This window comes from Sinocyclocheilus anshuiensis, unplaced genomic scaffold (assembly GCF_001515605.1).
Source record: "Sinocyclocheilus anshuiensis isolate Anshui unplaced genomic scaffold, SAMN03320099.WGS_v1.1 scaffold88, whole genome shotgun sequence".
In the NCBI taxonomy this organism is placed as follows: Eukaryota; Metazoa; Chordata; class Actinopteri; order Cypriniformes; family Cyprinidae; genus Sinocyclocheilus; species Sinocyclocheilus anshuiensis.
The window spans coordinates 479,818-495,565 of record NW_015555728.1 but is presented as its reverse complement, the minus strand read 5'-3'; the positions used below and the strand labels follow the sequence as shown (position 1 = coordinate 495,565).

Genomic DNA, 15,748 nt, shown 5'->3' with positions numbered 1-15,748 from the left:
TACAGAAATATTTATGCAGCATTGAAGGTTCACAGAAGCATGTAGTCCCTGTTACCTTTAATGGAAGAAGTTTGAAACAACCAGGACTCTTCCTAGAGCTGGCCTCCTGGCCAAACTGAGCAATTGATGGAGAAGGGCTTTGGTTAGTGTGGTGACCAAGAACCCGATGGTCCCTCTAGTTTAGCTCCATGATCATATGTGGAGATAGGAGAAATCTACAGAAGGACAAACACCACCGCAACACTCCACCGATCTGGGCTTTACGGCGGTGTGGACTCAATCCTCTCCTCAGTGAAGACACATGAAAACACACTTAGAATTAGCAAAAAAGCACCTAAAGGACCATCAGACTGTGAGAAATAATATTCTCTGGTCTGATGAACCTAAGCACACAGCAAGAGTGACTTCTAGACAACTCTGTGAATGTCCTTGAGTGGCCCAGCCAGAGCCTGAGCTTGAACTCAATCAAATATTTCTGGAGAAACCTGAAAATGTGCATCTGCCCCATCCAACCAGACAGAGCTTGAGAGGTGAACAGGTGAGGTGAAGAATGGCAGATAATTGCCAAATGCTGATGAGCAAAGCTTGTCGCATCAAACAAAAAAGACTTGAGGCTGTGAAGGTGCTTCAGCTAAATATTTAGTTAAGGGTACGAATACTTATGCAATGTACTTATTTCAGTTTTTGCTTTGTCATTATGGTGTATGGAGTGTAGATTGATGTAGGAAAAAAAGTACATTTAAGCAGTTTAACACAAGGCAGCAACATAAAACGTGAAAAAAATGAAGGGGTATGAATACTTTCGCAAGGCACTGTATATCTTGCAATGTTTGAACAAGTATGATTTTGTGTTGAAAGGTTATAATGTTGGTCAGAATTAAAAGAATGTTTTGTCTGTCAGCAATGTGCACTTGGACATTTACAACACTGAGAGGCTGGAATATTCAGCAAATGTTATGGGAGTAATCCGAGGCAGCGTTGAGCCAGGTAAGTTAGATTTGTCATAATATTAACAAGCAAAACAAACAAACAAACAACAATAACAAAAAAAAAAACATGTTGTCTTAATATACACAGTTCCCAAAAAGTATTTGGGCACTTAAGTCATTATATAACTGAAAACTGGAGTAATGGCTTCTGACAAATTAGCTTTGCCATCGCAGAAATAAATCACATTTTCAAATATATTAGAATAGAAAACAGCTCTTTTAAACTGTAACAACATAATTACTATTTTACAGTATTTTTGATCTAATAAATACAGCCTTATCAAAGCTTTTTATTTGTACTTGTTGTTATATTACCAAATACATTTTGAGGTATTTATCACATCAGTTGCATTTGCAAACTGTATTTGTGTTATTCAGACAGGTACGTGGAACCACAGGGACAGCTGGGTACACAGAGCCATTGCCCCCAGCAGCGGTACAGCAGTAATGCTGGAGATCACCAGAGTGCTGGGGAAGATGGTGAAGGAAGGTGAGACCTAATGACATTCACAGAAAAACTGATTTTGTCATTAGATGTGACTGTAGGGCTGGCTGTAGTGACCCAAATCAAGTCATTTGCTGTTACACAAAGTGGTCTAGGAGTATAATGGAAATAACACTGTGTTCTTAAAACTATATGAGTGCTGGGAGGCAATAAAGAGAAAAATATAATATATGATATGCATCATATTCTAGTGTCAGTTCCAAGCTGAAAGAATAACAAAAATCAAATCATATTAATTGATATCTCTACCTGAAAGGGAAATGGCAGCCTCGGCGGTCCATTATTTTTGGCAGTTGGGGAGCTGAAGAATTTGGCTTTATTGGATCTGCAGAATACACAGAGGTCTGTTGATAAAGACATCAGTAGCATTACTAAAAAAAAAACCCACCATACTGATGTTAAAAGAAATGTTCGTTCTTAGGAGTACTTCAGTAAGCTGAGTGAGCGCACTGTGGCAAACGTCAACGTGGACATCTCAGTGTTCGGTACGACTTGATGCTTTTCCTCTTTTCATCAGAATATAATTTTCCTCCAGTTTTCTACTTGATGAAATGTTCTATGTCCACCACAGCTAACGCTACGCTCAGGGCTTCTGCTTCTCCAGCAGCACAGTGTCATTTTTACAGCCTCCAAACAGGTGAGGAACAAGTCCTTTATCAGTTACCTTATCTGAGATGTGACTTTCATAATGCTTTGATGAGTCATGTGCTTTCAGGTAAATGCACCTGGACCAACCAAATCAGTCTATGAGAACAGTTTTCCAACAGAACCCGTCCAAATTATGGGATTTATACCAAAGTATGCTCGCAATATACCTCATGGTTTGATGTTATATTTTAAAACAAGGTGATTACAATACCATGACTACTAGTAATAATTCTCAATACTGTTCATTGTATTTTTAGTGTGGGCTTCTTGACAGGAGCAGGAAGTGATTATGCTGCTTTTATGCACTACCTTGGAATAACGTCTATGGACATTTCCTATTATTATGATTGGGTATGTGGTCAGCGCTGATGCAATCAAACACTTGGAATTAAAAACAGTTGGTTAATATTAAGAACACATTCTCCATCCCTTTGCAGAGCAAAACAAGAGCGCGAATCTACCCAGCCTACTACACAGCTTATGATACCTTTGACTATACGCATCTACACACATTGATCCAGATGAACCGAATACTGAGGTTCTCAAATGAGATAATATATTCTATGTACTATAATCCCTCTTTTAATATTTGTCTGCCAGTTCTTGTCGGTTCTATTTTAAATTCAAAGGACTTTCCATTATGTAGGTTTCACAAGTCACCAGGCAGTAGCCAGGACAGCATGGAACGTACTGTTGCGATTGGCTGACAGTCTTCTGCTGCCTTTCAACTGCAGTGACTATGCAGAAAGTCCAGAGCAGTACCTCAGTCAGGCGGTTACAATCTTTGAGGAAAAACTTGCGGCTAAAGGAATCTCTATCGGTGAGCTAATAAGATTTTCCAGACTGCTTTGGATGAGGGAAATGTTATTCATTAGGGGAATTTGCCAACCTAAATGTTTGTACAAGGTGAGAGAGATGGAAGTACATAAGTGTCAAAGTAGCAATGAGAATGAGCACTTTTTCCTATCCCAGAATCCTCGAAGAAAGCTGTGCAGTTATTCCACGACAGCCACCAAACTTGACATATATATATATATATATACACACACATATATAGATAGATAGATAGATAGACAGATAAATTTGGAGCTCATAAAAAACATCTCAATTTTATTTAGAGGCCCAAACTGAGCAAAAAATTGCAATTTGGTGTCTTTGCTGATATTTATATGGCCATTCTTTGAGATTTTTACAACCCTAGCAGAGTAAGATAAAACATTCCTGAAAAAACCTGATCATATTTCATACTTTTTTATCATGATTATTTAAAAAAACAATCTGTATGAATAATCAAGTATAAACCTAAGTGGCTCGAGTCCAATAAGTGTTACTAACAATTTCACATTTATTTTTACATTTACTTTATAAAAATCATTATGGATTTCACAGTAAAAAAGACATGTGTACCACAACCTGAAGGGGGATGTTTTTAAAGGTCTTTTACTTGCTAAAAAAGAATAAACTATGTAGAATATGGTGTACAACAGGTTTTTCAGCAAAGTTTTGCTCATGTTGATAATTTAGAGGCATTAGAAATTTGATAGAGTAGGCTTTACAGGGTTAAAGTGATGTCAAAATCACCTGCTGTGGTGTCAAGGGTACAAAACAGCATAAACATAACTTCTGTCTTCACAACAGGCCCCTGAAGGTTCGTCAAATTAATGACCAGCTCATGCTGCTGGACAGAGCTTTCCTTGACCCGCTAGCATTCCCAGAGCAATATGGTTTCAGGTATGAAGCAGCATTATTAAAATGTCCTGCTAATAATGACCGGTCCCTTATGAATATTAATCTGCATTCCCCTTACCACTCTCCATTTGTTCATGCTGATGTCACACCTGTTTGCAATCACTTCTAATGCTGTCTGGCACCACACAGGCATGTGATATGGTCATCAAGTGTGCCCACCTTCCCCGGCCTGGCAGATGCAGTAAAGAAGGCTGAGAGCACCGGGCTGAAGGAAGACTGGGATCAGGCTCATAAACACATATCCATCGTCACACAGGCCATCGCAGGAGCTGCACACACACTGGATGATGTGATTTAATGCACAAAGTTAGAAATATTTTGCCGTTTTTACCAAATTAAATTCCTGAAATAAATATTTCCGCTCTTGGAGTTGTTAAACAGCCAGAGGGAGTATCAATCTTTAAATCATGTACAAATGTAAAAAATTCAGAGATTTCTAGAGGAACTAAATTATTATGACTATGAAACAAAAACCTGTTTTCTGATGAAAAATCGTGTGACAAGCTGTTTCTAGTAAATGCATAATTTGCCTGAAATGAAGATTGAAAGTGTATTAAAGTATGGTCCATACAAAAATAAACATTCTGTCATCATTTACTCACCCTTAGGTCATCGGCATGGTTTTCTGTCTTCTATGGAACACAAAATAACATTTTGAACAACATTTCAACTGTTTTAGCCATACACTGAAAGTCAATGGGGTCCAAAACTACAAAATGACACAATTTAAATTTTAAGTTAGGGGGGGAAAGGAAAAGAAACGGACAGAATATGCTCATTTCAGGCATGATTTATTGAAAACACACCAAAGTGATACTCTACAAACCTGTATTTTTCTTTAACAAGAGCAATTCTCTCTTCTGGGTATTAGTAAAATTAACAATACATTCGGTCACTGTGGCATTGTTCTTGAGTGCTAGGAAAGCATAAACAACTATATAATCAAAACCTTTTAATGTTTCTATCTTTTAAAATTGTATAATACAATGTAATACAAGGCAAAACCCACCACCAGTCTAGACTACATTGAGAACACAGAGTGAGTGAAAGTGGGAGGAGCCAGAGAGAGGAGGTGTGTGTGTGTGTGTGTGTGTTTGTTTGTATGTCAAAGAGACAGAGAGAGAGAGAGAGAGAGAGAGAGAGAAAGAGCAGTTAGGGACCAATAAAACATATAAAACACTTATTTTCATCTAACATGGAAAAAGGTTAAGGCACATGATAGTTACAAACACATTTGCTACCAAGTTGTACATGTACTGAGTTTTGATGCTTTGAATTAGTGATATCTACAAAGGTAGGCTTCTCTTGAATCCATTTCAACATCTGTTTTTCTATAAATATACACACTCTGGGAACCTCTTCTCTTGTACTACACGGTACCAAAATCCTTTGGTTTTATTCTGCAAAAAGGCAGTCAGGAACAGACAGTCAAATATTAATAATGAACCTACACAAGGCTAAAGATCTCGATGTGAACGTACACATCATTTCCTCTTTAAAAATGAAATGATTACACTGCTATTTTGTTATTAGGAGTCTCTGTTAAAACACTACTGAAAAAACCTTGCTATAGAGAGTTAGATATAGACTTACATGACAGAAATCAGATGATAAAGCAGGTGTGTGCTGCATATTACACATTATCAGGAAACTGGAATAAGAACAAAATAATTTGTCGTTCTACTTGGTATATTACTTAGTGTTTGCCCATTTTTATGCGTTTATGGGTAAAAAATGATATAACACAGGATATCTTTACACTGACAGTGGAAACATTTGAGTATCCACAATTGTCATGTTATTTTGTTATACTCGAGAGATACATTTTTGATGTGAAAGTATTTAGAAAGGCTGGCATAAGAGCTGAAATGAAAGGAAGTATCTATCCCTGATTCCTCTTCTGAAATTCATTCTGGTCTTTCCTTTAAATTTTGCCAACCAATCAGATCATTTTGAACATGTTTTCCAATTGAAAAAACAACACTGATAATAAATGCTTCCATTTAACAAAACAAGGTGTAAAAAATATCAAATATAAATAAGACAATGAGAATGACTCTACAGCCTTTGATACACATTTAACTAAAGCAATGATCTGTTTATTATATTATTAATAGTTTTTATACAAACATGGCCATGCTTTCTGTACGGAATACTGAATGTGCTCTGAACAATCTGTTATGGATTCACATCTATCAATGTTATAAGGATGATTGTGACCTTTTTGCCCTCTTTTTTTTAATATTTGCAGCTAATATACATTTATAAAACAACAAAAAATATAAAATGCTTTTAAAATCTACCTTTATGACAACAGGAGCAAGTGAATCCCCCTACCATCCCTCGTAGCACAATCTACATATTAACAAATAGATTTTTTCCCCCTCATTACCCTTTTTTAAATAAACCAAAGCAATAGTTGGTAAGTGCCAGTGTTACCCAGAATGCCTCTACAGCTCGACATGTCAAGGGGAATACAAGATCAGCAGATCAAATCCAGCTGAAAGCACAGCAGCTCTCCTCCTCTCAGCTCCACTATGAGCAGATGTCACTGTAAGCAGGTAAATCTCTGCTTTTTAACAACAGTTCTAAGTGAGAAGAAACAAACACAGTGATAATATGTCTTTAAAGTTGCTTTATAAAGCCAGCACACAGAAATTGCAAAAGCGTGCATTTCAATATAGACCCCCTCCCCCCCCAGACTTTGTATGTGCCCCCACACCGTTGTAATGAACATCATCAACAACAAAAAAAAACATTATTTTTCCTCCTTTCACAAGTGTCCTCAACTATTTTAGAAAACCCAAACTTTCATTAAAACTCTACAAAATGAAAATAAATGAAAACAAAATTCACAATTCACTGCACTTCGGGGGAAAACAAATCCACAAAACAAACAGTAATCAGGCAGAAACGTACAACAAAAATAATAGGCAAAAATTAAATTCTTTTGACATAAAAATAGTTTTTTTTCTTATTTCCTTTTACCCCTCAATCCAATTCTTTCCAATACACATCCACGTCCATGACAGCACTGTACACTCAAATCAATCCATCATTCTGGCTCCGTGACAGCAAATCCTCAGTTCTGGGTACACTACATCCAGTGGGAATGTACATATGAGAAATGGTACTTTTTTCCCCTTTTCACTTGTTCAAAATATTGGCTGTTGAATGAAAGTTTGTATTTTTCTCTCGCTCTTTTAGGCAAAAGTCTTCAGATGAGTCCACATCACGGTGAGCTCTGCAGTTAATGGCAGTGGTGACGTGAAATCCTTGTGTGGTAAGATGTGGCGCTGTTGCTAGCTAAGCCTGCAGCGGAGAGGGCAGGAAAGCCACAGACATCAGACGACATTATCAGACTAAATAAAAATGTGCGTTCTAATGAGAGATATTTGTAATATGTTCACAAACAAAGACATGATTACATTTATAGACATGCACAAGATAATGTCTGCCAAATGAAAGCGAGCATGTCACTTGAATGATGGATGATTTTTAGGATGTTGAAACTAATGACATGTTTTCTCTATATGACTTACCAGATTTAAACAATACTGGACATGATTAAATTCTACATGTTTCAAGGACTAGAACTGAACTGATGATGGTTTCCTGCCAGACAGATACAGTATGGGATGAAGAAAGCAAGGATGATGAGCAGATATTTGGCAAGCATGAGAGTGAAAATAAACAGACGATGATGATGCTAACCCAGAGAAGTCAGCACTGGAACATGTACGAGTATACACAGTGTAGTTTCTTCATTTAGTCCACTTTCCACAGAAAATGAGTGAAAAGCGTTCAAAGGTTTGGGGTGAGATTTTATTTAAAAGAAATGAATACTTTCAGCAAAAAGTCAGCAAGGACACATTAAATTGTTCCAAAGTGACAGTAAAAAAATTAGTTTTCTATTTGAAATAAATGCAGTTCTTTTGAACTTTCTATTCACCGAAGAATGCTGAAAAATTGTATCATGGTTTCCACAAAAATATTAAGCAGCACAACTGTTTTCAACATTGATAATAATAGGAAATGTTTCTTGAGCAGCAAATCAGCATATTAGAATAATTTCTGAAGGATCATGTGACACTGAAGACTGAAATAATGGCTGTTGAAAATTCAGCTTTGCCATCACAGGAATAAATTGCATTTTAAAATATAACCAAAAAAACCTGTTATTTTAAACTAATATTTCAAAATATTACTGTTTTTTTATTAAAAAAACCCAAAAAAAACAAGCTTTTGAACGGTAGAGTACATGCAATATAGACACTTAATCATGCTCCACTCTTCAAGAAATCAGTTTGATCCTATCTTCACATCTATTCTGAATCACAATCCTCATGAAGAAAATTATATTTTAAGATCTGAACATGCAGTCGTCAGATTAGCGATCGATTCAGACAATGCACTTCTCTGGGTTAGACAGAGCAAATGATGAAAAAAGGGTGGGAGTTATTTCATAAACAGGATGGGTGAGAACAAAACCACTACAACAAAACACCCAAATCAAACACATAAAACCTACCATGCATGCATTTAGACCCAGGAGTCAACAGGCTGAGGTTTTACATCACAAGCATCCACCAGGCTGACAGTCGGCCTGTTGCTCCTGATATAGTGTTTCCTATTTGTGTCATTCTGCAGCAATGGGAGAGGGGTTCAAATCAGCAAAACCAACAGTTTAAACACACAGAGAAAGGCCAGAGTTAGTCCTTGCAGCAGGGGAAGCTCAAGGGGAAAATAAACAGTTTGAAATGATAGAACAGAAAGGTAATTGAAGTGAATGCATGCAGAACTGAACAAAGATCCATTCCGAAAACAGCAAAACTTTGATCGGCATGATTTTTAGGTATACATGCGTGTTGTGCCAGCAAGGTCCCCTAGAGGGAGCAACTTCATTGTATTAGTAGGGAAATAAACCCTTAAAGGGGTCATATGATGCTGCTAAAAAGAACATTATAGACTAAAAGTTACGCCTTCTTTCTTTGCGTGAACATTTGGGCGGCGTTATGCAAATCTTCCCACATAGTGAGGTAGATATGTGGGGGCGTGTTAGAACGAGCCGTTTTAGGTAGGTGTGGCTGACTCTGAACTTTTATAAAGAATATCTCTTTGGATTTGAGACTTTAGTCTTTGCAACTTTACAGATCTTCTTTATGCACCAAGAGCTTGTAACACTCCAAAGAGAAAGGAAGAATTGAAATCGCATCATATGACCCCTTTAATGTCTGCCAAATATTGTGACAATAGAAAATAATTAATCTGTTTGTTCGGTTGACATTCTGAAAGTCGAAGCAATAGGAATCTGAATTTGTCATGACATCTATTAAAGCGTTCGGAAAGTCTAACAAAGAAATATGGCAGGCAGCTGTTGAGATACAAAGCCCTGTCACAATGCTGAGACGAACTACAGATGGTACAGAAATGTAGTCGTCAATAATGCAGAGGCGTCCATGAACACGCTCATCTATGAGCACAGTGTGGCCTCTTTCGAATGCAGACACAGTAATGTCAATCACTCTCACACTGGACTCTGATAACACTCGTTATATGAGATGAATCCATATAAAGTCAAGGAGGAGTAAGAGAACTCAATCTACTGTTGCAGAGGCACTTGATATGCAAGTCGACCTCTCCTACAGATGACAGTCAGAGGGGGAAAATAGTAGCACCAGACAGTTTCTTAATCATCTCTACATTAATAACTTTAAAAAAAATCACAAAGCTGACATTTAATTATCTTTTTAAGCACCACATGGAGCTAACAACAGACTGTATGAGGGGAAGTTAAGTTTAAATATACTTAATATGAACAGATATCTTAAACGTATAGATGTAGACTGTGATCTGAAAGTCTGATATATATATATCACACCATCATACTGGGGGGGATCTATGATGCCATAAAATCAGTATTGCCATGTCCACTTATTATAAGCGAATTTAGGATTGTTTTTCATTAGGTTGCTTATAAATATGGGCAGTCATGGGTCGCATTTCCAACGCGTGAAAATCACTTTGGTTTGTTGTGGAGAACCAACCTTATTTTGGCTCAGACCAGATTGCTTATTGTTCTACATATCTGGCAATACAGTTCTGAAGCCTTCCACTAATTAGACAACTCACTAGGTTTTGCAGCTAACCGCTTCACCGTGGCTCCAACCCAAATTCACTGTTAATATATCATTTCTCTTTTCTCTGCACAACTTGCAGTGTTGGTGCCTGAAGCAGCTAATGAGACAGACAGGATATTACCACACTACCACAGATAGCATTGTCACACACAGTGCCTTCTCAGATTAAACGGATGTAGAAACGTGTCTCACTTCTGACACTTCAGCTCTGACCTTTAACGGCTCCCGCTCCTGCAGATCAGATGAGCCATCGCTGCTTTTGTACTTGGAGTCTTTGTCTCTCTGGTCAATCGTCGAATAGCCATCTAATGAGAGGGAAAGAAAGCAGAAAAGCTCTGTTACCATGATCGGTGTGTCAGCACCCTCAGCATGGCTCTTCAAACAAACAGAAACGAATCCCTCAACCTTCAGCTGGGAGCATCCCATAGGTGCTGCATTCACAGATGTTCTGGTGCTCACAGCTGAGCATGTGATGTGTGTGATTACTGTGCGGGTTTTGTGTGTGTTCATGCAGGCCGTGTGTATGAGCTGTCCCTCACAGTCACTGCCATTTCATCACTTACTTCTACCCACTAAAGCAGCACCCCATCTTCAGCCTCTGTCCAATTATTGTCAGTCAGGCTTGGAGAGGATGCTGCTTCAGTGGAGAAGATCAGAGAGACGGCGCCATAATGAAGAGGTGTTACTCTGTAGCGAACAAGCAATAGTGCTTCTGTTCAAATTGTCATTGGCCCAAAACACACCAAACACAACAACACTACAAACATCTTATTAAAAGAGGGGTATTGCAGACAGCATTGGAATGAAACTCTTCAGGGAAAAAGAAATGCGGTTAGAAAAATTACTTTTAAAACTAAACACAACATTGCTTGGGAGAAATTTTAGGGTAAATGGAATTAGAGGGATTATGGTTTTGTATTCTCTTAAAACCACATTAGTCTGTAAGACTTTTTTTTTTTTTTGAGAGCATGCCGACATTGTCTTACCTGGACCGAGTTCATCCATAGGTATCACATCCCCACCGCTACACCCTCTATTGCCTGAAAAGCATTTTACAGGCTGGATTTTCACATCACTAATATGCATGCTCAATTTTAGAATGTCAATTTAAGTATACATTTTTTTTTAAATACATAATTCTCTGTGAAATCCTAAACTATCCACAATTCTGAAGTGAGAGACACCAATCAGAGAAGACAAAGGAAGTGAGAATAGCGGCAATCTGACTCAACAGTAACCGCCCACTACCATAAAGCATAGAAATTATAATCAAATCAAACCATTTTCAAGTGAGATAATAATAAGAAATGATTCTTGAGCAGCAAATCAGCATATTAGAATGATTTCTGAAGGATCATGTGACACTGAAGACTGAGTAATGGCTGCTGAAAATTCAGCTTTGCCATCACAACAATAAATTACATTTTAAAATATATCAAAATAGATAAGTTATTTTAAATTGGAATACAATTTCACAATATTTCACAATACGTTTTAGATTAAATAATACACTTAAGTCCTGTTCACACCCAGGACGATAACTATAAAGATAACAATAAAGATATAGTTCTAAAAATCGTTCTCAATATTAAAGATTAGCAGAGTCCACACCACAGCTATAACGATAAAGGCACAGAGAAACGATATCGTTGGAATCACTTCCAGAACGATTTTTTTTTCCAGCTGATGAACGATAAAAACATTGACAGCCAATCAGAATCAATCCTGCTATCACGAGCTCTAGAGTTTAAAGTGGCAGACAAGAGTGCGCTTGGAATAAACAGACGATATCGTCTGCTGGTGTGGACGCTAATATAGTTATCTTTATAGTTATCGTTCTTGGTGTGAATGGGCCTTTAAAACATGTATTTTATACTCACAAACAATCTTAAGTTAAAAGTTTCATATTTTATTGTGCTGATTCAATAATATCCTTCAGAATGGTTCACGGATGAGTAGTTCATAGTGGTTAGTTTGGTTTAAGACCTTTTTATAGATTTTTAATTCAGCTATAGAGAAAATGAATGAGAAAAATGCTTCTGGAACAAAGGCTTCCGAAAAGATGGGCGGTCACTGTTGTGCTCAATTCTCCACAGTAAGGCAAGCAGGTAATGGCATGGGACTGATGGAAGTGATCAAATGTATCACTGTCATGAGCATCCATGCTAACTGCAGCAATAAAATCTAAAAAAAAGCCAAAGCTGTCATGCTAACTCCTCTCTCAATGAGATGTGCCCTGGGTGGACGGATGGTGCTTTTTATTGCAGCACTGCAGTAATTTACCATCATTTTACTTGAGAGTGAATGAATAATGAGCTCCTACATTGAGGCCCATTAATCTGCTGTCTGATCCTCATAAATCATTCTGTATCATATGAACCACTCAAATGACCGATTAAAGCACAAGAGATGCGGCAGCTGCACACACCAGCTGAGCAGCGGGGGTGAGAGATCAAGCATTCTGCCGTGTGTTAAAACACAGAAAGTAGTAGAGTTCAGAAGATATGCTCGCTCAGGTGCACCTGAACCGCCAGAACTCCCCTGAGCACCCAGATTCGCTGCTATCAGGGTGTGTAAAGTCTCTGTTTGGGGTCTTATGCTAACCTTGGTTCGTCTCCATCAAGGGGAGTGTAGTATCGTCGTAGCCAGGCTTGCAACTCTTAGATCCTTTGGGAGTGCCAGTCGGTATCGGCTGAGAAGGATCAAGAGGAGAATGTTTCAGAAACACAGGACAGAGTGACAAACCTTCACTAAAAGCACTTGGATTAGGACAACTAGGTCTCTTTCTTCATAAAATATGTACAGTAAGGGATGCAAAGGATAGTTACAATAGAATGTGAATCTCACAGAAACCATCAAGAAATGTCTGAATCATATTTCACTTTCTTTCGAAAAAAATGTATTTTGCATCAAGGAAATGAGATCTATTATTTTGACCATCATGACTTTTTGCATTCTGAAATAATTTTACTGGCACCTAGGCACAATAAATAAACTTAAGCACATTTGATCTCATTCTCGTTCAACAAAAAATACTGTGATGTGAAAAATATATGTGACATTTGAAATGAGAACACTTTCATAATAGAATTAATGTACATTTGTCAAATACAGCATAACTGAAGTATACATCATAGCAGTATTTGTTTCACTGAATATATCTATAATAATTTTTCATTATTATTTATGTGACCTTTAATATCATTTCATATCATATTTATTTTATATTTAAAAATGTAAAAAATAAATAAATCATTGTGTCCACTCAGGAATGTATTACATTAATGAGAACAAGATTTTCTTTTTTTTTTTTTAGAAATTTGAGGGCATGAGAATTTTGGGGGACAATTCTGCTTGATTATGATGAAAATGACACTCCATTAACACTCAATTTTCACTATGCAAATATTTTCTTATTAATTTCTTAGTTTTTCTTTACATTTTAAAGTGAAGTGTGACCTGGACATTTCTTCATGGGATTTACCTTTCTCCACTTTACACTTTGGTTTAGGAATAACTGAGAAATCAGAGTGTTTGTGTGCGTTTATGCTTCACTCTACTTGGAAGTGTGTTTTATTCCAGCCATCCTTGGTCAGGGCATTTCTCAGCTCCTTATAGCTCCAAACCGTCTGTAGTACATGGGAAGCAGCTTTGGTTTCCCTTGCCGACTGGCTGCAATGCATAAACATGGAGGGAAAGAGAGTTATGCAGAATCCAGAGCCCAGTGGAATAACTCTCAAATTCAAAGTCATCTATTCCCCTCCCAGCATCGCAGTGTCACTATGGCTCCAATCTCTAACCCCTGTGGCCACAGATTTCTCTCTTTTCACTTCATTAGCTTTTCCTGTGATCCTCACTTAATTACCAGGAGCCTACGACTTCAAAGAGTCAGAGAGAGATAGAGAGAGGCCGTGTAGCCACTCTCCAGTCTAGCATGTACTCTTTAAAAAGTTAATCTCTTACAATCAATATCTAGTTTCGGGTAAAATCATGCTCAGGCAGAAATGGTATAAATGATGTGCAGTTTTAAATGAGGTCACATGTGGAAAGCATGGAGGTTGTTTGTTTAACATATGGCTCACTCTCCGGAGGTCTCTGCTGCTTTTGATATCAACAGCACTGCACCATTTAATATTCAGTTTTTAACACACATATATTAAAGATGTGTGGTGATAAAAATAAGACACTTCAAAAAGCAGCAACTCTTGTTGCTGTTTTTCTCTGCCAGTTAAGGAGGACCCAAACTAACATAAGATGTTTACACAGATCAAAAACCTGTTGTTTGTGAACATACAGAACTAAGCAAGCCTTAAGAAATCATAATTGGTTGAAGTGAAAATACCATAGATAGTTGGCTTGATCTAAAAATCAATTATAACATAGAAAGATGAAAAGTGAAAATAAAGGTTAAAATGTTAAAGCTTTTTAAATTTAATATTCTAGTTTCACAAAATATCTGGTTTGAGCAGAAATCAGAAACTTACAGTGTGAATATAGCTTAACTCTGATCAAAGAGAGACCATATATTGTGTCATTACCATAATCTTCCTCCATTCTCTGTTCCCTTCTTACCTGGTCCTGTTGATGGCCACTAGTTTGTCGATTGCTTGAGCAGTAATGAGAGAGCGGGCGTTCTCAGAGCTGTCAATGATGATTTCATGGATGGTGTTGAGGATGGCCACCACTGTGTCCTCCTCCAGGTTCTTGGCTGGCCGCTGCTGTCCGCTGGGCAAGTTGCTGACCAAGTCCCTCATAGCGTAACTCCCTGAAGATGATAATATAAAAAAATGAAAGATTCCGCTCTGAAAGAATGTCAAGCAAGTTGCAGTTACCATGAAGTAATGGAGTAATGACTGCTGAAAATTCAGCTTTACTATAACAGGATTTAATTACATTTTAGAATTTTTTAAATATAGAAAACAATTATTATAAACTGTAATATTTCACAATATTACTATTTTTACTGTATGCTTAAAAATACATATAAAATAAATGCAGACTTGGTGAGCATGAGAGACGTCTTTTAAAAACATTACAAAATCGTACCGTTAAAGAGATACTCCACCCCAAAATGAAAATGTTGTCATGAATCACTTTCCCCCAATGTCGTTCCAAACCCCCGTAACGTTATGAAGTGACGAGAATACTTTTTGTACGCGAAGAAAACAAAAATAACGACTTTATTCAACAATTCATCTCCTCTTTGTCTCTCCGTATAACCGTAGCGCCATTTTGGAGAATAACCACTAAACGCAAGCAGCGTACGCTCTTCTGTGTCAGCCGCGCTACACGGATGCGCTGTTTACGTTCAAATCAAAGCGTAAATACACGTAGAAAACGTATCCTTGTGTCGCGGCTGACACAGAAGAGCGTACGCTGCTTGCGTTCAGTGGTTATTCTCCAAAATGGCGCTACGGTGATGCGGAGAGACACAGAGGAGACGAATTGTTGAATAAAGTCGTTATTTTTGTTTTCTTCGCGTACAAAAAGTATTCTAGTCGCTTCATAACGTTATGGTTGAACCATTTATGGCAGATGGACTATTCTGACGATGTCTTTCATACTTTTCTGGACCTTGACAGTGTAATTTACTAGGCAGTCAATGGGACAGTCACAAGCCTCCCAGTTTTCATCCAAAATATCTTAAATTGTGTTCTGAAGACGAACGAAGCTTTTACGGGATTGGAACAACATGGGGGTAAGTGATTAATGACAAA

The 15,748-nt window shown here is 37.6% G+C and overlaps 1 protein-coding gene and 1 pseudogene across 4 annotated transcripts in view; one reads left to right on the top strand and one right to left on the bottom strand.

The window, feature by feature from the left end:
* LOC107672698 (N-acetylated-alpha-linked acidic dipeptidase-like protein) overlaps positions 1-4,270 on the top strand; it is a 7,862-nt pseudogene extending 3,592 nt beyond the window's left edge.
* Positions 4,271-7,033: 2,763 nt separating this feature from the next.
* LOC107672748 (armadillo repeat protein deleted in velo-cardio-facial syndrome homolog) overlaps positions 7,034-15,748 on the bottom strand; it is a 267,938-nt gene continuing 259,223 nt past the window's right edge. For 3 of the 4 annotated variants that reach the window (XM_016466071.1, XM_016466074.1, XM_016466072.1), the window contains 7 exons: positions 14,604-14,796; positions 13,592-13,703; positions 12,636-12,723; positions 11,018-11,071; positions 10,224-10,336; positions 8,423-8,535; positions 7,034-7,203 (listed from right to left, as the gene is read on the bottom strand). In XM_016466071.1, coding sequence (XP_016321557.1) covers positions 8,434-8,535; positions 10,224-10,336; positions 11,018-11,071; positions 12,636-12,723; positions 13,592-13,703; positions 14,604-14,796 — 662 coding nt within the window. In that variant the 3' untranslated portion in view covers positions 7,034-7,203; positions 8,423-8,433. The remainder of the gene's footprint in view (positions 7,204-8,422; positions 8,536-10,223; positions 10,337-11,017; positions 11,072-12,635; positions 12,724-13,591; positions 13,704-14,603; positions 14,797-15,748) is intronic. The other variant, XM_016466075.1, reaches the window with a different exon arrangement.